The sequence below is a fragment of the Nicotiana sylvestris genome, chromosome 10, assembly GCF_000393655.2.
Source record: "Nicotiana sylvestris chromosome 10, ASM39365v2, whole genome shotgun sequence".
NCBI classification, from domain to species: Eukaryota; Viridiplantae; Streptophyta; class Magnoliopsida; order Solanales; family Solanaceae; genus Nicotiana; species Nicotiana sylvestris.
Window position 1 is genome coordinate 978,806 of NC_091066.1, and position 21,007 is coordinate 999,812.

General features: G+C 35.3%; 3 protein-coding genes across 7 annotated transcripts; 2 read left to right on the top strand and 1 right to left on the bottom strand.

Annotated features, from left to right (window-relative positions):
* Nucleotides 1–271: 271 nt before the first annotated feature.
* Nucleotides 272–5,625, top strand: LOC104238643 (serine/arginine-rich SC35-like splicing factor SCL30A). The gene is made up of 6 exons (XM_009793061.2): nt 272–483; nt 1,646–1,802; nt 2,244–2,321; nt 3,288–3,452; nt 4,156–4,287; nt 5,076–5,625. The coding sequence occupies exons 2-6, from the start codon at nt 1,660–1,662 to the stop codon at nt 5,395–5,397; spliced, it is 840 nt and encodes a 279-aa protein (XP_009791363.1). The 5' UTR covers nt 272–483; nt 1,646–1,659; the 3' UTR covers nt 5,398–5,625.
* Nucleotides 5,626–8,678: 3,053 nt separating this feature from the next.
* Nucleotides 8,679–16,121, top strand: LOC104238641 (probable CoA ligase CCL12). Of its 5 annotated transcripts, none has more exons than XM_070160532.1 (14): nt 8,679–8,745; nt 10,070–10,199; nt 10,299–10,558; nt 10,911–11,112; nt 11,838–11,878; nt 12,264–12,392; nt 12,739–12,812; nt 12,904–13,124; nt 13,355–13,449; nt 13,524–13,740; nt 13,961–14,086; nt 14,616–14,726; nt 15,102–15,308; nt 15,870–16,121. In XM_070160532.1, the coding sequence occupies exons 2-14, from the start codon at nt 10,104–10,106 to the stop codon at nt 15,981–15,983; spliced, it is 1,893 nt and encodes a 630-aa protein (XP_070016633.1). In that variant the 5' UTR covers nt 8,679–8,745; nt 10,070–10,103; the 3' UTR covers nt 15,984–16,121. The 5 variants fall into 5 exon arrangements, with proteins under 5 accessions (XP_070016633.1, XP_070016634.1, XP_009791360.1 ...); XM_070160533.1 differs by having other exon boundaries at nt 8,681–8,745; nt 14,628–14,726; XM_009793058.2 differs by having other exon boundaries at nt 8,698–9,110.
* Nucleotides 16,122–16,908: 787 nt separating this feature from the next.
* On the bottom strand, nt 16,909–20,931 carry LOC104238640 (uncharacterized). Its single transcript, XM_009793057.2, has 3 exons — nt 20,847–20,931; nt 18,016–18,212; nt 16,909–17,646 (listed from the first exon to the last, which is right to left on the bottom strand). Exons 1-3 carry the CDS (start codon nt 20,894–20,896, stop codon nt 17,519–17,521), a joined length of 375 nt encoding a protein of 124 aa, XP_009791359.2. The 5' UTR covers nt 20,897–20,931; the 3' UTR covers nt 16,909–17,518.
* Between the last annotated feature and the right edge of the window lie 76 nt (nt 20,932–21,007).

A 21,007-nucleotide genomic window follows, 5' to 3' on the forward strand; every position in this document is an offset into this window, starting at 1 on the left:
AATATATAAATTTAATATAGAATAAAGGATATAATACTCAATAAATCATAATAACTTTTAAAATCTTAATATCACATAGTTTTTATTTTTCTTTTCCTTTTTACCTCTTGGTACCTCTACAATGTTCCCATTCGTGGGACTTAGTTGTTGTTATTATTATTGTACTTATACATTGTAAAATAACCAATTTAATGTGACTAATATAAATTTAAAATTTAAAATATTTAAGTCCAACTAACTATAAAAAGAAGAAGAAGAAGTATTAAGAGGTGCAAAATAATTTAACTTTCCTACCCAAAAAAAATAATTTATTTTTTCTTCGAAAAAGTATATCTAACTTTACCTTTTAAAAATACGGTCAAAATAGATATATAGGAGTCCCCTTCTACATTCGTAGACTTTGCCCTAAAAAAACACTGCAAATTTCGAACTTACTCACCGCCGTTTCTCTCTCGTCCAAATTTTCTCGTCGGCCATCCGCAGGTATATCTCTTATTCTCTGTAATATACAGTCGCATACGTGTCATATGTTTCTAATTAGGGTTTTTGAATTTTATGGCTCGTTTCCATAATCCAGCTGGTCGCTTAGTGCTATTTGTTTTTTCTTTTTGGTTCTTTTTGATTGTTATTTGTTGTGGTTTTACTGGAAAAATAGTTTTTTTATAGTTGGGAGGATTGAGTTTTTTGTTTCAAGGGTATTTTTTTATTTAAATTTTTTATCCCCCAAATGCTATCCTTTTCAATCCCTTTTGTAGAACTGTTTAAGTATTTATTTTTTGCATTTGTGGATGTCTTTGGTATTGAAAATACTTAGCAATTTGAGAATGATTTTTGTTGTTTTAGTTGTGCTTTGTATCTTCCTGAGCGTTTGGATTTGGTCTTGGAATTATTGTGAGAGAATTTCTGTTGTGCTTGAGAGTTGTTTCAACCTCCGCTTATGGTAAGAGGGATGGTAAGCAACCTCCGCTTCCAACCAATAGGTTGTGAGTTAGAGTCTCCCCAAGAGCAAGGTGGGAAGTTCTTGGAAGGAAGGATGCCGAGGGTCTATTTGGAAACAGCCTCTCTACCCCAGGGTAGGGGTAAGGTCTGCCTACACACTACCCTCCCCAGACCCCACTAAGTGGGATTATACTGGGTTGTTGTTGTTGTTTGTTGTTGTTGAGAGTTGTTTCAGTTATTGGTTCTAGCTGATCACTCTCTTTGGCTGACATAATATTGGTTTTATTATTTTCCTCTGTGTTTCACCAACTTAATTATTTATGAAACCCATAATGCGGAAAGAAAATGTTTTGCGTGTCTCTTGTTCTAGTTGGAGAGGAGCTTCTCCTCTCTCTTGTTTAATCGGGGGACTCAATGGAGGAAAATGGTGCAGAACATTCTTATGATTATTAGGATTGTGATAATAAGTTTTATACCCCGAAAAGTAGATTGATATTGGGCATTCATATGCTTATGGTATGTCTTTATGATATTAAGTCTGATGAAGGTCAGGTAAAGAGGCTATGTTTTTCCTCAGGACTAAAGCTTCTTTACCCTGATTATACTGGTTTTGGATGTGTACTCAAATTGAATATGTTTTGATTGCTATTTTATTTTTGCGTCAATATATTCGTTTTGTAATTCCTGAACTTTTGGTATATCTCAGCTATTCTGGTGCAAATGAGGGGAAGGAGTTACAGTCCATCACCACCAAGAGGTTATGGAAGGAGAGGAAGGAGCCCAAGCCCCAGGGGTCGCTATGCTGGTCGTAGCAGAGATGATCCGACTACTCTATTAGTTCGCAATCTTCGCCATGACTGTCGGTATGCATCTTGCCCAACATTTTATTCTCGGAGCATACCAGGTTCATTTTCTTTTTGCTTAACCCATAACCCATTAAGCTGTTTTATCTTTGTGGACAAGTGATTACATGCTTGTAATGGATGCTGTGTGCACTAAATTAGAGAACACACAATGGATTTTTGTCTCAAGGCCATAGCGGGGGCCGGAATAAGATTGGAGAATGCTAATTGTGTGAGATCTATGCTCTCGTTGGAGCTATCTGTAGAAACTTCTTACCTCCTGCTTGTCTTTTTGAGCAAGAACTAAAATTGGTCCTAATAACACTGATATAATTCCTATCTTATTAAAGAACACTGCTATAATTCCTATGACTGATTGAGTTACAATATGTTAGGATTAGGTGTTCCATGAATTTGTGCATGCAGTTTGACGTGACCATTCACTTTGCTGTTTGTGTGCAGGTCAGAAGACCTCAAAAAGCCATTCGGGCAATTTGGCCCTGTCAAGGACATTTACTTGCCGCGGGATTATTATACTCGGTGAGCTTGTTTTACATTGTCTTTATCACTTTATGTATACGATTCTCCTCCCTTCTTAAACGAAGACAAAGAACCAAGAATAAAAGAAGTGGGAGTTATTACTATCCGACATCATATCTCAGTTAGATACTCTGCCCTATACAGTCAGGCATATCCTTTTCATCTTCCAGAACTAGATATTTCATATTTTAGTTTCTGAGAGTCAATTCATTTCATTAAATTTTTCTCAAGTTTTGACATAAATATCTGCTCTGACATTTGCTTACTTTTTATATTATATTGGGTTCTGTTTTTTAAACTTTTTGTTATGTCATGCTGGGTAACACTTGTTAAAATTGTTGAGATGTAGCAGTGATAGTAAGAGTTTTCGAGACTTCAATCAAGTAGTAAGAGTTCTGTTGATACTTTCAAGTAGTAAGAGAGCTCTTGACATCAATCAAGTAGTAAGAGTTCAAGGTGATGTTAATGGTAGTGAAGATTGGAAGGAATATGGATATCAATAGAATGTGAAGATTTCGAGATTTCACGTCTTGAAGAATTTCAAGTCATCTTTAAACTGATACGTGCAAGGTCAGCAGCCATGTGCCTGCTTCTGTGCTTATCAAGGCATTCCAATTTGTTGAAGTTATTTTGTTTTGTTGTTTCCGGCCTTTTTGGAAATATTGAAAGTCATTAGGCAAGTCTCTTCTTACTGCACACTTTTTCTCTCTTAGAAACTAATTTGATTTGTGCTCCAAATATATTATTTTTATCCTTAATCATTGGGGTTAAGTTTAACTGTCAGAGTTTCTGTACAATTCTGAAACTTAAATTTGCCCACTTTCATATTCTTACTAGGATATTCAAACAGCCCCAGAGTTCTGTAGCTTGGAGTAACATTCTGGCTGATCCGTGCTGTAATTTGATGGTCTCTGATACATTTTTGTGTTCCCTCTTCTCTTGTTTGCTTTGTCTTTTACTTCACAGTGAACCACGTGGCTTTGGATTTATCCAATATCTGGATCCTGCTGATGCTGGAGAAGCTAAGTATCAGATGGATGGTCAGGTTTTCCAAGGTCGTCAACTGACAGTAGTTTTTGCTGAGGAGAACAGGAAAAAGCCTCAAGAAATGAGAGCTAGGGAGCGTGGAAGGTAGTTCTTTGTATTTTTTTTGCTCAGTCTTGACATTAGATTCTCCCTTTAACTTGCGTCTGCTTGAATAGTTGTTTGATATGGCTTAGTACCAAAAATATGTTCTGAGATTTACTATCTAAAAGGCCCCCCCAGGGCCTAGCTCAAGTGGCAAAGGAGGGTGGATTTGTGTCTTAGGTCACAGGTTCAGGCCCCCACACCATGCAACGCAAAGCCTGGTATTTAAGTGGAGGAGGGTAGAGGCGCGGGCCCATTATCCACCGAGTTTCAGTTTCGAAGGCTGCGGTTGGTCCAAAGGATCGGCCCCAGACGGATTTCTCGGTCATCAAAAAAAAAAAAAAGATTTACTATCTGAAAGGATAAATTTGTTCGTGCTTTGGATGTTTTCTTTTGGCCAGTCATTTCTGTTACTCTATAACGTTATTGGATGACAGAGTTGTTGACTGTTACTTTCCAATACTTTTTGGTCGGCTAGGTTGTAAGCTGTCTTGTAAAGCCTCTGTTACATTTCCTGTATTCTTCTCCTTCTTAAGTTTGTGCTTTTGCAAATCAAGGGTTTTGAATGAAGAGAGATGTTTGTTTTTTCAAATGGCTGGTTTGATAGTCATGAATTTTATATGTATATTCTTTTTGAGTGCCTATAAAAATTGCAATATTTCTTCTTTGTTGAGATGTCTTAACACTCTAAAATACCATCTTGTAGTGGTAGGGGTGGCCGCAATTATGATCGAAGGGGTACTCCCCCTAGATTCCATAACTCTCCTCGGTATTCTCGATCTCCACCTCCACGCAGCCGTGATTACTACTCTCCGCCTAAGAGAAGGCAGTACTCGAGGTATGCTACGTCCTCTGATACTTAATATATGCGAATGTGATATATTTGATATTTTATGATGATTAATGTTTGATTTAGCTCATTGTGAATGACAGACAACCTAGGTCCTAATAACTTAAAGCCTTTCTTTAGGAATCGAAATTCGGGTTTGTGTGTGATCATAGACATCCCAATTCATTTGTCTGAAGAACATGCGCGTCTGGTTTATCATGATATCGTTTGGTTCATCTTATAGTCTACTATGTGCATGTTGACTAGGAGGTTGACCTGATAGCTAGACAGATCAAGGTGAGAAGAAATTCAGAAGCTTCAGCATTTCCTTTGCTACAGCTAGATTGAACCCGACATTAATAACGATTCTAGTTCAGTTTGCCAGCAGTGTCAAAGGAATAGTCTTTGAATCTTGGGAATGTTATCTTTGACAATAAAACCTGCTTTATTGATTTCTTTCTTGGTTGGGATTTACTCAATTCCTTTTAGAAAATTTTCAAAATCTTGTTTTCCAAGCACTTATAAACAAATAAAAAATCTTGTCTTCCAAACCTTTTGTTTCCTTGTCTTCGAAGAGTGTTTGGACAAATTCTTTGTTTGATCCTATCCATATGTTTTTAAGAGAACCTTGCTGCAACTAAAAGCGGTACTTAGAACTTCTAAACATGAGAGATTTCACATAAGTACTTGGAGTCCCTTGGTTTAGTAATATGTTCTGAATGCAGTTGCTCATGCTTTATGCCCCGGCAGCAAAGTAACACCAATTCACGATGAGTATTTGTCTCCTTCCTTTGCAGGTCTGTTTCGCCTGTAGAGAAAAGATACAGTCGTGAGAGATCATACTCTCCTCGTGCTGGTCAGGGGAGGTCATACTCCCAATCCCCTCCAAGGGAGCAATCTCCACCATACAATGGGTCAAGGAGCCGCAGTCAGAGTCCAGTTAAGGAGCAGTCTCCACCTTATAATGGGTCAAGGAGCCGCAGCCGAAGTCCAGTCATTGCACGTTCTCCCGTTAGGGGTCCCACCAGGAGGCGGAGCCCAAGTCAAAGCCGTAGTAGGAGTCCTGATGCTGTTCATTATTCCAGGAATCCTGACCGTGATGTGTCCCCTAGACACTGAACTCTCCTTGTGTTGACGAATGCTGCAGGGTATTCTGCAGTTGCTAGTAGTGTTACTCCTATGGATTATTTTCTCGACTTGTTTCTTTGGCTTGTTTGTACTTTAGTAGTACTGATGATTGGATAACATTCTGGAGTTTCTCTTTTTCCATGTAGCATTTGACTGATGTTTGTTAGACGGGCCATATTCACTTGGTAATCGGCAGTTACTGCCTCACTCCAACTTCAACCATGCTCTTATTTCGTGTGACAATTTGTGTTTGGTTTGACAAAATATTTCACCCAAAACATTTTCTTGGTAAACTCATTTTTCAGTTTAATGATTTTCAAACTCAGGTTGACAGTTGCAACCATTAGACTTATTATTTCTTTGATTTGATTTGTTTTCCATTTTTGAGCTGTGTATAATATAGCATTATTATCATGAAAGTTCAACAAATCACGCACTTAGCGGAAATCCGATTTACACGTTTCTCCATTTTCCATCACATGCTCCAACTAACTCGTCCGTACACCTACCCGTCCATCTCTAGCTGCCAATCCATCTATCTAAAACAAGGTTCACCTCAGGATTAATAATTAGATTTTTTCTTTCCAAAAAGATAATTTGATTCAAGCGATTTATTGGAATTGTTGCGGATGGCCCGATAGGACTCCATAAAAGAACGGGAGCTGTTGAGAGGTTCCATATTGCCGAGACGAAGGACAACACTTCTGTACGTGATCGTAGTATGTCATGTCGTCTCGTCCCCGCTGCATCGAAGAGTACCTATGCACTATGTTCCGGCAATTTTTAATCTCTGATAATATAAAATACTAATCAATATAATTTCCCGTTCATTGCTTCTATTTTTTCTCTCTTGTCATCCAACCTTCTACAAATATGATTGGGATGTGCTTTGACTATAAAGAATCTAAAAAGATGTGAAAAGGATTAATCTGAAAATCTGCCACGTCTCATGTTTTAGAGTTGAACTTTCAAACTGGACTAAAACTTAGAGTAAAAAAATTTCAAAAAGTATAATTTTATATACTTCATCCATCTCATATTATCTGTCGTGTTTCTCTTTTACACGTCCTTCAAGAAACTCTTTTCGGCCCACAATAAGTGACCAATTTGTCTCGGGCACACCATTAAGGAAATACGGCAAAAATAGTTAGTGTGACTAAATTACCCTTAATTAAATATTAAAGCATAATTTAATGTGAGGAGTAAAAAACTTTCTAGGAATACGTACATAAGGGTAATTTTGAAAAAATAAATTGAATTTTTTTGATTATATAAATAAACACTTATTTTGAACCAAAATAAAAAGACAAATTGGTCACGAGGGAGTATTAATTAGGACCCTTATTTATGTCTCTCTTCGTTGAATATTTATTTTATTTATTTATTATCTCTATATTCAAAAATAATTATTACTAAAGGTAAAAAAATAATAATTTTATCTTTAAACTTTTAAAATAACAAATGATTTGAGACATCTATTTTTAATATCCACTACTATTAATATGAGACCCCGGGAGTATTTGAAAATTGCTCCAAAATAACTCGGTCAAATCAAATACCGTTACGTAAACTAGGTGGGATAATTTTTTTTTTATTTTTTTTTATATATTTTTTACTAGTGAATCTATTCGTGCCTCGCACCGTGATAAAAAATATCACTAAAGTCATATTTTCATTACATATGTATTCCATATCATCTAAATTTTTAAAAATATTAAACTCCAATTCAAGAATGATATATAAAAAAAATATACAAAATTTTAAAAAAAAAGTTAAATATATAAAAGTTTAAATGGTCATTCTCTAAGACCTCCAATTGGTGATGCCGAGGTGGTATTCTTTGACCAACTTTATTGTTTGTATATTTTTCATAAGCTTTGAAATAAATAATTTCTCGTGGTTGAATGTTCTCTCTCAAATATTTAAATCTTATTTTTTAGATTTTAATGTATAATATCTAGCACAAAATTTTCATAATCATAGAATACACATGTATGTAATATGCATTTCTTATGCTTTTCAAAAGACATGTCCAACCTCACAAAATTGCTCGTTAAACTTGAGTAACTCATCAAATTTGATGTTCATTTAATTCGATTTCATATATCTTGCAACACAACTAATGCCTAGTAGTATAATTAATTTGTTTCCAATATCATTCTCATAATCTTATTTTAACAATTAATGTTGGCACTTTCTATTATCACATATATCGGGACCTAAATTGAATTAGTTAATTTTCTTTTCAAGAATATCAATTATAAAATAGTAAAAAATATAGTAAATTCCCAAAATAAAAATGAGTATAAGTTTCGTTGAAACATAGCCCATACAGAAGCTTAACTCAATATACTCTTAATGAAAGCGAATTGAAGAAGCAATATGAATGGCTAGAGGATAAGGTAAGAAACTTGTGGATAGAGCCATTGCAACTGTAAGAATTTTTTATTCTTTATAAATATGGATTATGATGAAAGGTTGTAACGGTCCAAAAATACGGAATATGAAAGGCTGAAACCATAACAACTATTTTATTTACATTTCTAGATAATCAACTAAAAAAACTTTTATTAACAAATTTTTAATATTTACATATATAAATAATTAGCTAAAGAATTTTAAAGAAATGTGAATTCTTTAATCTTACTACTTTTCACTAAAATATACATTTACAAAAATTCATAAACCTATTGCACTGGATAGAAAAGGCAAAGAAGCACATGTAATTATTCTTTTATGTTACTACACAATTACAAAAAATTAAAAAAAAAATGCTTCTCTCTTCCCATGGAGAAATTCAAAAGGAATCACAATTATTTACCACAATCTATAAAGTCAATTACTTGATGCTGCTCCAATTCTCCTCTGAAGATTATAGATTGTCAAATTTTTCATCCAAGCAATCTGCAGATCATATCAATATTCAGTTCTGTGGTAATTTTCATACATTATAACAATCAAAAGCAAATCGACAAAAAGAAATATAAAAATAAAGCGTTATTGAAACTCTTAATTCTTTCAATAAACTTCAAGGATTATATGAAAAAATAACTTGTGAGAAGTGAGAATTAAAAATCAGAGTAGAAGGATGGTCAAGACGTCGATTTATTGGTGCATAGTTACAATCTTATTTCAACAGGGTCCATGAAACTGATATATTTCAAACAAAACAAATAGTGACGTACTTGGTGTTCTACCAATTTCTGATCCTTGGCAAAAAACATGCCACGTCATCTTTTATTTTCCCAAACTTTATTATATATAGAGATCTTAAATATAACTTGATAAACTCGGGACAACAAACATTTGAAGGGTGACGGGTAAAGACAACGATTGAAGGTTACGTTAGTTATCTGCATCTTTGTCCTTTGCATATATAAGTATATATATATATGTATCGGCGAGAGAGAGAGAGAGAGAGAGAGAGAGATGGGAAAGAGCATAAGTGAAGTGAGGGTGGAAGATTTGGTAAGAGCAGGAATAGCAGAGGAGGAAGCAAAATGGTTGATGGGAGAGCTGAATGCTGCAATTGCTAAAGTTGTTGTTAATATTAATGGTGAATTGGATCAGAAAGAGCTATGGCGTGAACTCACTGCTCGGAAATTACTGAAACCCTCACACCCACATGCTCTGCATCAGCTCCTTTACTACTCTGTCTACCATCACTATGACCATGGCCCTCCTCTCTATTGGTTCCCTTCACTGTAAATCTCTCTCTCTCTCTCTCGATCGATCGATCGAATGCTAATGTGAAAAGGGCCAACATTTCTAGGAAACCCTTATCTAGATTTCATATTAAAAAAATTGATCTTTTCTGTATCATAAAAAGAATGATCCTTTTTCTTTTCATTGAAAAATTGATCTTTTCATAGTCTATGATTATTGGGTTTATGGTAGCTAATTTCTTGGATTAAGGGCTGTAAATTGTTCTCTTTCTATTGTTGTCATTTTGATTTCATTGACAAAATTTACAGTGATGCCTGCATGTGAAGTATTAGTAATTGAATTGAAACGGCTCAAAATGGAGCTCAGTGTGTGTTTGGGATTGAGATTAGTTGTTTGTTGTACCGTTCGCCAAAAAGTTATACTATATGCTGTATATGCTGAATCCCCTTGACTTTTTCGTGTATTGACTGCTTTGTATTTTGACCCGTTCATAAAAATACGGGCTCCGCCACTAGTTGTACCTGCATGTGAGGCAGACAATCATTACTCTCTGTTTCTTTACTAAAATGAGCAGTAGAATTTTGTGAAGATTTACACTGACTTGCTTTGTATGGATTTCCAGAAGTTATCGCTGAAACTTGAAAGATAACATAAGTTTACTGTCCATTATAGTGATATGTTTTTATGGTTTTTTTTTTTTTGCCGGATCATTCTGCGAGACACTTTGATGAAGGAAGAGTAATCTTTTTCATGAGATTCCGTTAATGGGTAAAACTTGAAGACGAAAAAGCTACTATCAAGTAGTTGAAATTGCTAACTTTTTGTTATATTTTTATACATAAATTTAGCAATGATACAGTTTTTGCTGAAATTTTTTACATTGTTTCTTGGAGGTGTTATAGTTATGAAGCCTTAGTTTTCAGAGTTTCATATTACTTAAATCTCACCCGAAGCTTCCTGCTCTTGATCAGCTGACTCAACTGCTCTCTCTATGCAGGAATGAATCTAGATGCACAAATTTGGGCCGCATAATGGAAGCTCATTGCCCGAAGCTTTTTGGAGCATCATACAAGGATCCAATCTCAAGTTTTAAAGAATTTCATAGGTTTTCTGTTCAGCATCCTGAGGCAAGTTCTTGTTTCAGTGTTGAATTTGAGTTTCTGGTTACTGAGCTTTTTTCCACATTCTATTCATACTTGGAGCTAATAATTTGGAATTTTTTCCAGATTTACTGGTCAATTATTTTAAAAGAACTACCAATTCACTTTTTGGAAACCCCTAAATGCATACTGGATACCTCTGACAAGTCAAAACATGGAGGAAATTGGCTTCCTGGTTCAGTTCTGAATATAGCTGAGAGTTGTGTGCGTTCAAGCAATTACCCCAACAAGCAGGATGATAGCGTGGCCATTGTATGGAGGGCAGAAGGGAATGATGATAAAGAAGTTAATTGCATGACACTGAAACAGCTGAGAGAACAAGTAATGTAGGCTCTTGCTTCATATTGTGATATCTGTTCATTCCATTCGTATTTGGTTGAATGAAGCTTACTTTCTCTAATTGATCTTGGTAAAAGTAAAGCCATGTACTTATTAAATTGTTCTTGTGGTTCATCTGGTGCACTATACTGTTGTCTTGCATTTGGCGTTACGGATATGATATATTTTCCTTCCTTCTGTTTTGGTTTTTCTGATACTGTCTTCAGGCAAAATAATTTGATCATAAGCTGTCTTCTTGTATACATACATTGCCATTACGCCCCCTTCATGCTCCCTTCTTCTCATAATCACTCTTTTCTAAATTGAGAGGTCATTTTAAACTTCTCGTCTCTTCCACAGGATGGTGGCAAATGCACTGGACAACATGTTCTCAAAGGGAGATGCTATTGCCATTGACATGCCAATGACTGCCACAGCAGTCATTATTTACTTGGCCATTGTTCTTGCTGGATTTGTGGTGGTATCAATTGCTGATAGCTTTGCTGCACAGGAGATTGCGGTCCGTTTACGAGTGTCTAATGCCAAGGCTGTATTTACACAGGTACTTCTGTTTTCTAGTGAACAGAAAGTGTTAACTAAAGGAGTTGCCTATTGAGGAGATAGGTGGGGACACATTTACGTAATGAATCCACCAAGAGATGGTTTTGCTCTACCTATTTAACAAATAGTCATGAATGTCTTTTACTGGATTGGCCTTTTGCCGTACACTTGTTTTCCCCCCCTTTAATCACTAAAGATTTTCCCTAACCAGTTTTGAAGGACATGATCCTTATCTCTATACCATGTCAGGCCATTAATCCCCTAACCATTTGTTAATGGCTTACATCCCATGTGTGATTGTTCCCTTATTCCCAGTGATAAATCAAATAATGTTACAGGATTTGAAGTTTTGCGGACATACGAATAGGAAATCTCTGCCTTCCAACTTATGTTGCAATAAAAAGACATTCCAATTTATAGGACCTTATTTTTGTCAAGAGATCTGAAATAGCAGTTTTATAGTTAATCAGGTTCACATCATTAGGGATCAAATAATCTTGTTATTCTTTAGTGCTACTGAGTTCCTTTGTGCAAATGTTAGGTTGACTATTAAGCTTTTGCTGGATATTCAGCTGTATATTCTATGAGTCTGTTCTTGGGAGAGTTACTATTGTAATTTAACCAAAAAAATAAATATTGTATAGTTGGTGACAGTAATCTTACTATCAGTAGAGTTATATTTAAATTGTGTATGATGATTCTAACTTCTAAGCTACACAAATTCAGGATTCCATAGTGCGAGGAGGCCGAAGATTCCCCTTGTACAGGTAAGTGACTAATGTTATGCTGAATGCTAAAACTTTAATAATGCACATAAGAACCTCCATAGTGTTTATCTTTGGTTGGGGATAGAAAATTGTGAAAACCCTTCAAGGAAGTGATGAGGACATCCATCTTCCTCCCAACCAAAATTTACACATTCTTCACCATGAAAGAAAAGAACAAATAGTTGGAAGTAAAAAAGAAAACAAGTAGACAATCAACTAATTAACTGTCATTCAAAAGTTCCAATAAAAAAGTAAATTTAAATAAAGAATAAATTAAAAAGAAGGGAAGGAAATTCAAATGTCATCACTACAGGCATTGATAATTATCATTTCCCTCTTAAAGAAACATAGTGAATACATGTTTTATGCTCTCTAACTCTTGCAGCCGAGTTGTAGAAGCTGCTCCACTTAAAGCTATTGTAGTTCCTGCGATTGGGGAGGATGTACAAGTTCAATTAAGGAACCAAGATCTATCATGGAATGATTTTCTTGCCAGTGTCAATCACCTTCCGAGGTAATCTAATGATCTTTTTCTCCAAAAGCATTAAGGTGAATATGTTCTCGAACTAATTACCAAAAAAAAAAAAACGTTCTCTAACTTAAAACTCCTCTATAGCGTATATACCGTAATGATAGTTTAAAACTGGTGAATCTATCATGGCAATATGTAGCACTTTTAGTGGCAGTCCAGGATTATGCTGGATTTGTCTTGTATTCCCAATATTATCACTTTTTAGAAGGATGTCGAAATTTCTAAATTTACAGAAAATTCATAAGAAATTTCTGCGACCATCGAATAATAGCTTTATTTTCCCTTGTTGTAAGAACTTAATCTTTGATAATATATTATTCTTTGGCAGGCCAAATTCTTATTTTCCAGTTCATCAATCTATAGACTCTGTTACCAACATACTATTCTCATCAGGAACCACAGGTAAAATATCCTTGTTGAGACTATGCAGTTTATTTTTGGCTGTGGCATTTGTGTAACTTGTTGATTCTGTCATTCCTTTTGCCTCGGTCAGGAGATCCAAAAGCAATACCTTGGACTCACCTGTCTCCCATTCGATGTGGTGCTGAGTCATGGGCTAATCTTGATGTTCGAGCTGGAGATGTTAGCTGCTGGCCCACAAACTTGGGATGGGTGATGGGGCCAATTCTAATCTACAGTTGCTTTCTAACTGGTGCAACTCTAGCTCTCTATCATGGATCCCCTCTAGACCATGGTTTTGGGAAATTTGTGCAGGTAGAAACTTTTTCTTCATATTCCATTAAGGGGTCTGCCAGATTTATACTAAGATCTTTATTTTTTGGTGAATGTTTGTGGCAATTAAATGTCATAGTATATCTCGACAACACATTTTTCTAATGAATCAATTTACTTTGATCACATTGTTTGATATCCTAATTCACCCGAGCTTGCTTTTCTGTCTATATTAATTTTCTTCATTCTTTCAACCCTTTATGTGTCAGTAGGATGCAGGAGTTACTATCCTGGGGACTGTTCCAAGCTTAGTGAAGACTTGGAAAAGTACTGGGTGTATGAAAGGCCTAGATTGGACAAGGATACGGTACTTATTGAGTTCAAGTGCTAAATATTATATCAATTCGTCAGTGGGAAAATCTAACATTAAAGGATCTGCAGGATGTTTGCTAGTACTGGAGAAGCCTCTAATGTCGATGATGATCTTTGGCTTTCTTCAAGGGTGGACTATAAACCTGTTATTGAATGCTGCGGAGGCACAGAGCTATCGTCATCTTACATTATGGGGAATCTTCTTCAACCACAAGCTTTTGGAACTTTTAGCTCTGCATCAATGTCCACAGGTTTTGTCATCTTAGACGAAGATGGGCGCCCTTATGTAAGAGACCTTTACAGCATTTTAAATATCTTCAGCTTGTTGAAAATTCTTGGTCATAATTATTTATCCTTACAATCATTGAAAGAAAACCCTGTTGCATGGCTTCAAGGCTAATTCCTGACTGTGTTTATTCGTAAATGAGACACTCTTTTTTCCCTATATAATGTTATCAACCATACATTTTGGCTTTGATAAAGATTGATTTTGAACCTGTTTCCAGCCAGATGATCAAGCTTGTGTTGGTGAAGTAGGCTTGTTTCCAACCTATATGGGAGCAACTGATAGATTGCTGAATGCTGATCATGAGAAAGTGTATTTCAAGGGAATGCCAATGTACAAAGATATGGTATGCAGCATATGTCGTAGAAAAGCATTGTTCTCTATTGGCTTTTCCCTACAACACGTAGCATTTTCCTATTGAACTATGTGAAATCGAATTTGGATAAATTTAGAGACTGCTCATTCTTTACTCCCTAGCTTTAGATATAGAATTTTAAGCTAATAAGGTTCCTTTCTAGAGAATGAAACGGTTTTGATCAACTAGTCATGATTTTACATGATAATTTTGACCATTAACTTTCAATTGATAGATTCCTTGTAAAGAGCGCCCCCTCCCCCCCAACTACACCCACACCCACACCCACCCTCTCTCCAATAAAAAGAATAATGTCTTTGTGCCTTTTTTTTTCCTGCTGATATAGATGACCAAGTTCTTCGAGCAAACAATAGAGTATGATCGTTGACTACAAATTGTGGATGATAGACTCAAAACTCAAGCCTTCTTTTCCATATTTTAATAGGATAAGTTACACTCTGCTGAGTAGCTTTTAAGTAATTGGATCACACTGTCATTGCTGCTATAACTGATGCTGCAGTTATATTTCCAGCAACTAAGGAGACATGGTGATATCCTAAAGCGAACTGTTGGAGGTTACCTTGTTGTTCAAGGAAGAGCTGATGACACCATGAATCTTGGAGGTATAAAGGTACTACACTACCATTCCACCACTATCAATCTCGTAGTTGGCTCTACATTTTGCTCCTTTCAACTTACCTGTAGTATCTATCAAAACTTCTGCCAAGTGTGCTAGTCTGTGTGCTTATATGCTACTGATATCCCTTTCCACCCATAGATTTATTCAGGCTAGTGGCGATAGTATAAAGTTGCTCTTACTGTCATGGTTACTAGTATACAACACCATGAATGTTCACATAATCTCTGATGCACTTGACACTCAGAACATAAAGCACAAATTTATTATCTTGAGTATTTGAATCTATAACATAGCTGAAATTTTTATGGACTGCGTTTATTGATTCTGGAAGCAATACATAAATAAAATTTTCTTTTCTACCTGCAGACCAGTTCAATAGAAATTGAGCGTGTTTGTGATCATGCTGATGTCAGTGTCCTGGAAACTGCTGCAGTCAGTGCTGCACCACCAAATGGTGGTCCAGAACAGTTAGCTATATTTGTGGTTCTCACAGAGGGGAATACTATTTCACCAGACACTCTGAAAAAAAGATTCTCAAGAGCCATTCAAAGCAATCTTAATCCTTTATTCAAGGTTTGTACATCCTAAGGTTTAAGCATAAGGTTACATTCAACTAGAGATTACAGAATTATCCTATCCTAGTCCTAGAAAAGAATATTTGAAATAATAGTTTCATTTCTCGTTTGTCAATCAAAAAAGAAAGATAACAATAACTTCTTGTCAAAGTAAACAGACCTCAGAAATTTACAAGAGAATTGATACAGTATGGAGATACAAAGCTTTTTTCTGTTGCAAGTCTTCATTATTAGGGTTCTTAATCCATTTTCAATTGTTTAAAGGTTGTTCCTGAGATTGTTAATTTTGGACATTTGGTATATTGTACAAGAGCACTAAGATCCATATGTTATGCCTTTTTAACTCTTCAATGAGTCCTAGTCTAGAAGCATTAGTTCTTGCCCTGGAAATTTATGGAAGATGAGTCGGAAATGCAACTCCACTCGAAACCCTTTTATTTGCATTAAATGTTGCAGGTCACCCTCTCTTCTTTAGGGTGTCTTTGACTCTTCTGGACAACAAAGAGTGTCCTTCACTTTTCTTACCATTTCTGATAACCACTTTTCTTACCATAAATAGGTGAGCTCCGTGAAGATAGTCCCGATGTTCCCTCGAACAGCTTCAAATAAGTTGTTGAGGAGAGTTCTAAGAGACCAGTGGAAGCAAGATCTTCAGATACAGAGTAAACTTTAGCTAAAATCACAAGTCTGGTATGTCTGTAATCTGCTTATATAGTTATATACGTATAAGCAAAAGTGGAAGGGTAAGCGAAAAGATATGATGTTGACATTATTTTGTGCATGCAATAATATTAGTGATATTTGAATCTCAGTTGGAATTTTCTGGTGTTATTTGTTAGTCCTGTGAATTTAAAAGAACTAAAGGATTTCAACTACAGTGGTATGAGATTTATCTCATTGTGCAAATGTCCTGTCCAAAGACTTGTTTCTATCAGACAGAATTAACATCATGTCTCATAGTCCCCAGAATGCTTTCAGAAAGTTTTAGAGGATCAAGGAGTAGTACGAAATATATCTCACGAATTGGTGGGAGAAATGAGACATGAAATTTGCACTTATCATTGATGTTCGTTGAAATGATACTACAAGCAAACCTCTCTATAACAACCTCATTTGTTTCAGATTTTTTGGTTGTTATAGCGAAGTGTTGTTATAGAGAACGTATATTATAACATAGTATGAAAATTGGTTCGACAAAAGACTTTACTTTTACTGTGAATAGCTGTTATATAACGATGTTGTTAAAGAAAAGTTTGATTGTACTAGTTCGTTTCTTGACGATTTTGCTTTCCTATAGACTCGTGAAAACAGGGCAATGGCTAAGTTCAAGTCCTATGGAAGCTTAAGACATTTGGTCCTCAACTCTTTCCAGCACCTGAGCACCCACTATTGTTGACCCAAACATATATATTTAACTATTTATGTCTCTAAACTGGTAGTAAATGTTTTGAATTATCATATACTTCATGTTAAGGAATAAAGAGAAGCTTCATGTACTTGATAATAATCCTATACTACTTCATGTTTTGAATTATTAGGTACTTAGTTGATTGAAAATCATACACATCTCTCACACATTTCTCACAAATTTTTGATATTAAATTAGGTAGGAGATAATAAATCACGTGCATGCAGCTAAGATTAATGGAGTATATATAAATAAATAAAATCACCTTCTTGTTGCGCATATTATCTAACAGCTTTTGTAGATTTGATCTTTCTTCAATCAGGTCTTCTATGGCTTTCAAGATTAAAATCTTAGCCATTCTTTGCTTATAATCATTGCATATATGAGATAAGGCATGAAGTTCCTTTGTAATGATAGGCCATATCCAATTCAAGGTTTTGAAGTTTTTGGAATAACAGGCTCATTGCCCCCCCTTTTTTTTTTTTTAAATTTGCTCCTATTTACATTTTCCAATGTGTCAAGTTAACAATATGCATATATATATACTCGTGTACTTTTCTCTTTAGAATTCTAAAGCAATGAATGATTTCGTGTACCAAAGAGTAGCACAAGTCAATTTTTCTGACTCTCTATATCAATAAAATGAAGCAATAAAATGAATGTAACTCTCTATATCTGACTCTGAAATTGGAAACAAAAGCAATTCAAGGAAAAGCGTTAATAATAGTACAAGTCAGCTAGAAAATAAAGAAAACGAGATTATTAGTGTTTGCTACACAGAAGGTAAGATAATTAAGTTATCAATTCAAAACGACAGAACTAGGCCATGTGTTCATATATACATACATTAGATGTCTATATGCAAGATACATACCTTCACCTTTTGCCTCTACTTTCTTCAACTTCTTTTCATCACCCAAATGCGACTCTGAATTTGTCAAGAATATACTTAAAGCATTTGTGCATGTCAAAGTTATAAATCATCAAAGAAACTTAATTACATTCACTTTAATTCATAAGATATAGTCCTTATATATGTTTTAGTTTGACCTTTACGTTTATCTTGAGCCGGGGTTTATCGAAAACATCCTCTCTACCTTCACAAGGTAGGGATGAGGTCTGCGTACACTCTACCCCTCTCCCCCCTCCCCCCATATTCTACTTTGTGGGGTTACACTGTGTTTGTTGTCGTCGTTGTTGTTATTAAATATACAAAAGTAATATAAGTCACAATAGTTAACAATTCGAAATGTTTTAAAAAAAATATCTGCAGAACAACATAACTTGCTACACATACCTTGATCTTGGAAATCTACTCCACGATTCATCACAATCTCTTTCAACTCCTGAAAAACTTTTTGGTGTCCGACGAGGAGTGTCATTTTAGTATTCATGATAGCAAGTATTAATTCGAGTTTCTTGATTTCCTTCTCAACGTCTTCAAGGACTGGCTGAATCCAGGATTTAACGAACTGTATCCTTGCCGCCCTTTCTCTACAATCAGATTCAGACGACGTCGTTTCATCATTGACGGTCATCTCATCGAATTTGGTTTATAGAAACTAGTGAATTATCTTATTAGATTATCGTTGTATGTATGACTCATTAGAGGGAAAGCGCATAGTGGCGGAGCTAGAGAAGTAAATCTGAATTTTGACAAATTTAGTAACTTTTGTATAGACCTTGTTTTTGCATTAAAAAGTTGAAGAATTACTAGCCATGTCCATTTATAAGTAGTTCATTATAAAAATTGGCCAATTAATAAAATATTACTAATATTAGCCAAATTAATCAATTACCTTTTGTAGCAAAAAAATAATATTGAGCTATGACCGACGCTGCTGTTCTCTTAATGGTTGTCACATCATTTCTGTAAACTATTTTGCTCCTATTATTTTAGCATAAAAATTTACCCACAATCTTTATGCTCTGTCCCATCACCATATTCTTCCAAATTTCCTCTGCTTCTTCCTCTGGATTTTTCTGTTTCCTCCTAAAAACTTCTGTTGCATCTAATCTTTGACTTTTTCATCCCTTAACATTTATCAGTTTCTTTATTTTCTAGTTGTTTACTAGCTAGTATACAGTTATTGATCTTCACTTCATTAATAGCTTCCTTTAGTAGCCTCTTGCGCGTCTCCGCGTCTACTGAGTTTGATAATTCAGCTCGAAAATAACTATCAAATTCTGGTACGCCAATTGCTTTGTTTTGAGTGGGTGCTATTAGAATAGATTGAGCACAACTTAAGGAGCTTGAATCTCAATTTTGGGATGATTTGGTAAAGTTTTGAGGTGGTTTGAATTGAAAATTCGAAGTAAAAGCTGAACATGAAAAAAAATGATGTGTGTATCACACTGTGTATCATTTGTGTATCACATATGTATCAATTGTGTATCATATGTATATCCATGTATACTTGTGTGTGAGATACATGCGTGATACATGTGTCGCATAAGACTTTTTTGAACTCGATTTAATTACGAATTTTGATACAAAACCAGTCCAAATCACCTCCAATCTTCCTCAAATTTTGTATATTGACTTATCTATATATTTTTAATTAATTACAACTATACCCATTGAAAAAGCTCCTTTTTTGTTTAGATTTTTGGAATATTTTATAGATTTTTTTATTTCATCACCTTATTTGCTACCCCGTCCATGAAATTTCCTTTCCGTCTTGTATCTAATGTTGTTAATCACGCTTAAAAATATGGAAGGTGATTTTTGCATGTGATTCTTTAAGAGAAAGAACCCTATTATTTGGTTTTTCAATTTTTGTTGGTTAGTTTTGGTAAGTCTATGACTAATGGCTAGAGGTTGGTAAGTTGAGATTTATTTGGGACATTTGTGTAAGTTTCCCTAAAAAGTTCTCAAAATATGTATAAATATTTAATTGTGAACCCAATAACTAAAACGAGCTATGAATTAAATGACAAATTCAAAAACCATAAACTTCAAATGCTAGGTTCGCCTCTGGAAGCGCTCCTACCAAGGAAGTAATACGCTATATGAGCTTATCCAGTTCACGTTCAAAGTACTTCTCAATGGCTCTCTCTCGTTCCAATGTCTTTGTTTTGCTGAAGATATGTTCTTGCATGAGTTTCTATTAACTTCTTTTGTTTAACAGGTAAGAGGGGTTGCTTTGATGGTAAGCAACCCTCACTTCCAACCGAGAGGTTGTGAGTTTGAGTCTCCCCAAGAGCAAGGTGGGAAGTTCTTGGAGGGAAGGATGCCGGGTTTCTATTTGGAAACAGTCTCCCTACCCTAGGGTAGGGGTAAGGTGGTTATTGTTGTTGTTGTTGTTTAACAGATTATTCCGTTTTTTCGCTTTGGAACTTGCATGTGCAAAATTATGAACATATGTGAAAAGTAAAAAGTAATTACGTACTTACCATTCATACAAGTGAGAAAACTTGCATGGCCAAAATTAACCTATGATCGTGCACTTAGCTTGTAGTACATGCGATGTAAGTATCCGTCGCCAACTTTCATCGTGAACAGTACCTTACAGTTCCTCCCTCCTAGTGAAACCTCCAATTTTGTTTCACTGCAGTGAGATTAGGGGTGGCAAAATAAGCCCAAACCGCCCATATGCCACCCCTAATTGAGATGCAGAGTTTATCTGCCTCAAGATGAACTCGCACCATGCATGCAATTTGGATTATGTTACGAGGACGATGTCTATCACAGAGAAATCACTGATCATTAGGGATGACAAATTCGGATATGGGCCGGTCAAAAATGGGTAATGAAAAAAATGGACAAGTTATCCGATCCGACTCATATTTAATACGAAAGGTTAACCAGCGGATAATATGGATATCCATGGCTTCTTGAATATGATCACTTTTGGGAGAATTCCTAGGCTCCAAACTTGAGAAACCCCCAATTTGAGGCAATGTAAAAGTTAAATCCATTTTCTAAGTGGATAATAATGTTTTTATCCATATTTGACCCATTTTTAAAAAGTTCATTATCCAACCCATTTTTAATGGATAATATGGGTGAATAATTGTTTTCTTTTAACTATTTTGACACAACTACTGATCATTAATGCTAATGGAGAGAATATAATTCACGAAAGAGCAGATCATACATAAACACATGCATTAATTTATTTCAACCTTGCTGGCTGAGGAGGATGCTGCTTGCTCATCTTGATAAAGCTAGCCATTACTGACCAGTAATATTACGCACTCAGACTGTAAGTCCATCATCAGTACTTCCATCCACTCGATCAGTTTAAGTGCACAATCATAAGCTAAGACAAAAACTGCACTACCTA

Excerpts from the sequence above, each read along its gene's own strand:
- LOC104238643 (XM_009793061.2), top strand. The coding sequence starts at position 1,660 with ATGAGGGGAAGGAGTTACAGTCCATCACCACCAAGAGGTTATGGAAGG. Across the intron at positions 3,453-4,155 it reads AGAGCTAGGGAGCGTGGAAG|TGGTAGGGGTGGCCGCAATT; the intron begins GTAGTTCTTTGT and ends ACCATCTTGTAG. Across the intron at positions 4,288-5,075 it reads AAGAGAAGGCAGTACTCGAG|GTCTGTTTCGCCTGTAGAGA; the intron begins GTATGCTACGTC and ends CTTCCTTTGCAG.
- LOC104238641 (XM_009793058.2), top strand. The coding sequence starts at position 8,836 with ATGGGAAAGAGCATAAGTGAAGTGAGGGTGGAAGATTTGGTAAGAGCA. Across the intron at positions 11,113-11,837 it reads CCAAGGCTGTATTTACACAG|GATTCCATAGTGCGAGGAGG; the intron begins GTACTTCTGTTT and ends ACACAAATTCAG. Across the intron at positions 14,727-15,101 it reads TGAATCTTGGAGGTATAAAG|ACCAGTTCAATAGAAATTGA; the intron begins GTACTACACTAC and ends TTCTACCTGCAG.
- LOC104238640 (XM_009793057.2), bottom strand. The coding sequence starts at position 20,896 with ATGGCTAGCTTTATCAAGATGAGCAAGCAGCATCCTCCTCAGCCAGCA. Across the intron at positions 18,213-20,846 it reads CATCCTCCTCAGCCAGCAAG|AGAAAGGGCGGCAAGGATAC; the intron begins GTTGAAATAAAT and ends ATCTGATTGTAG. Across the intron at positions 17,647-18,015 it reads AGTAGATTTCCAAGATCAAG|AGTCGCATTTGGGTGATGAA; the intron begins GTATGTGTAGCA and ends TGACAAATTCAG.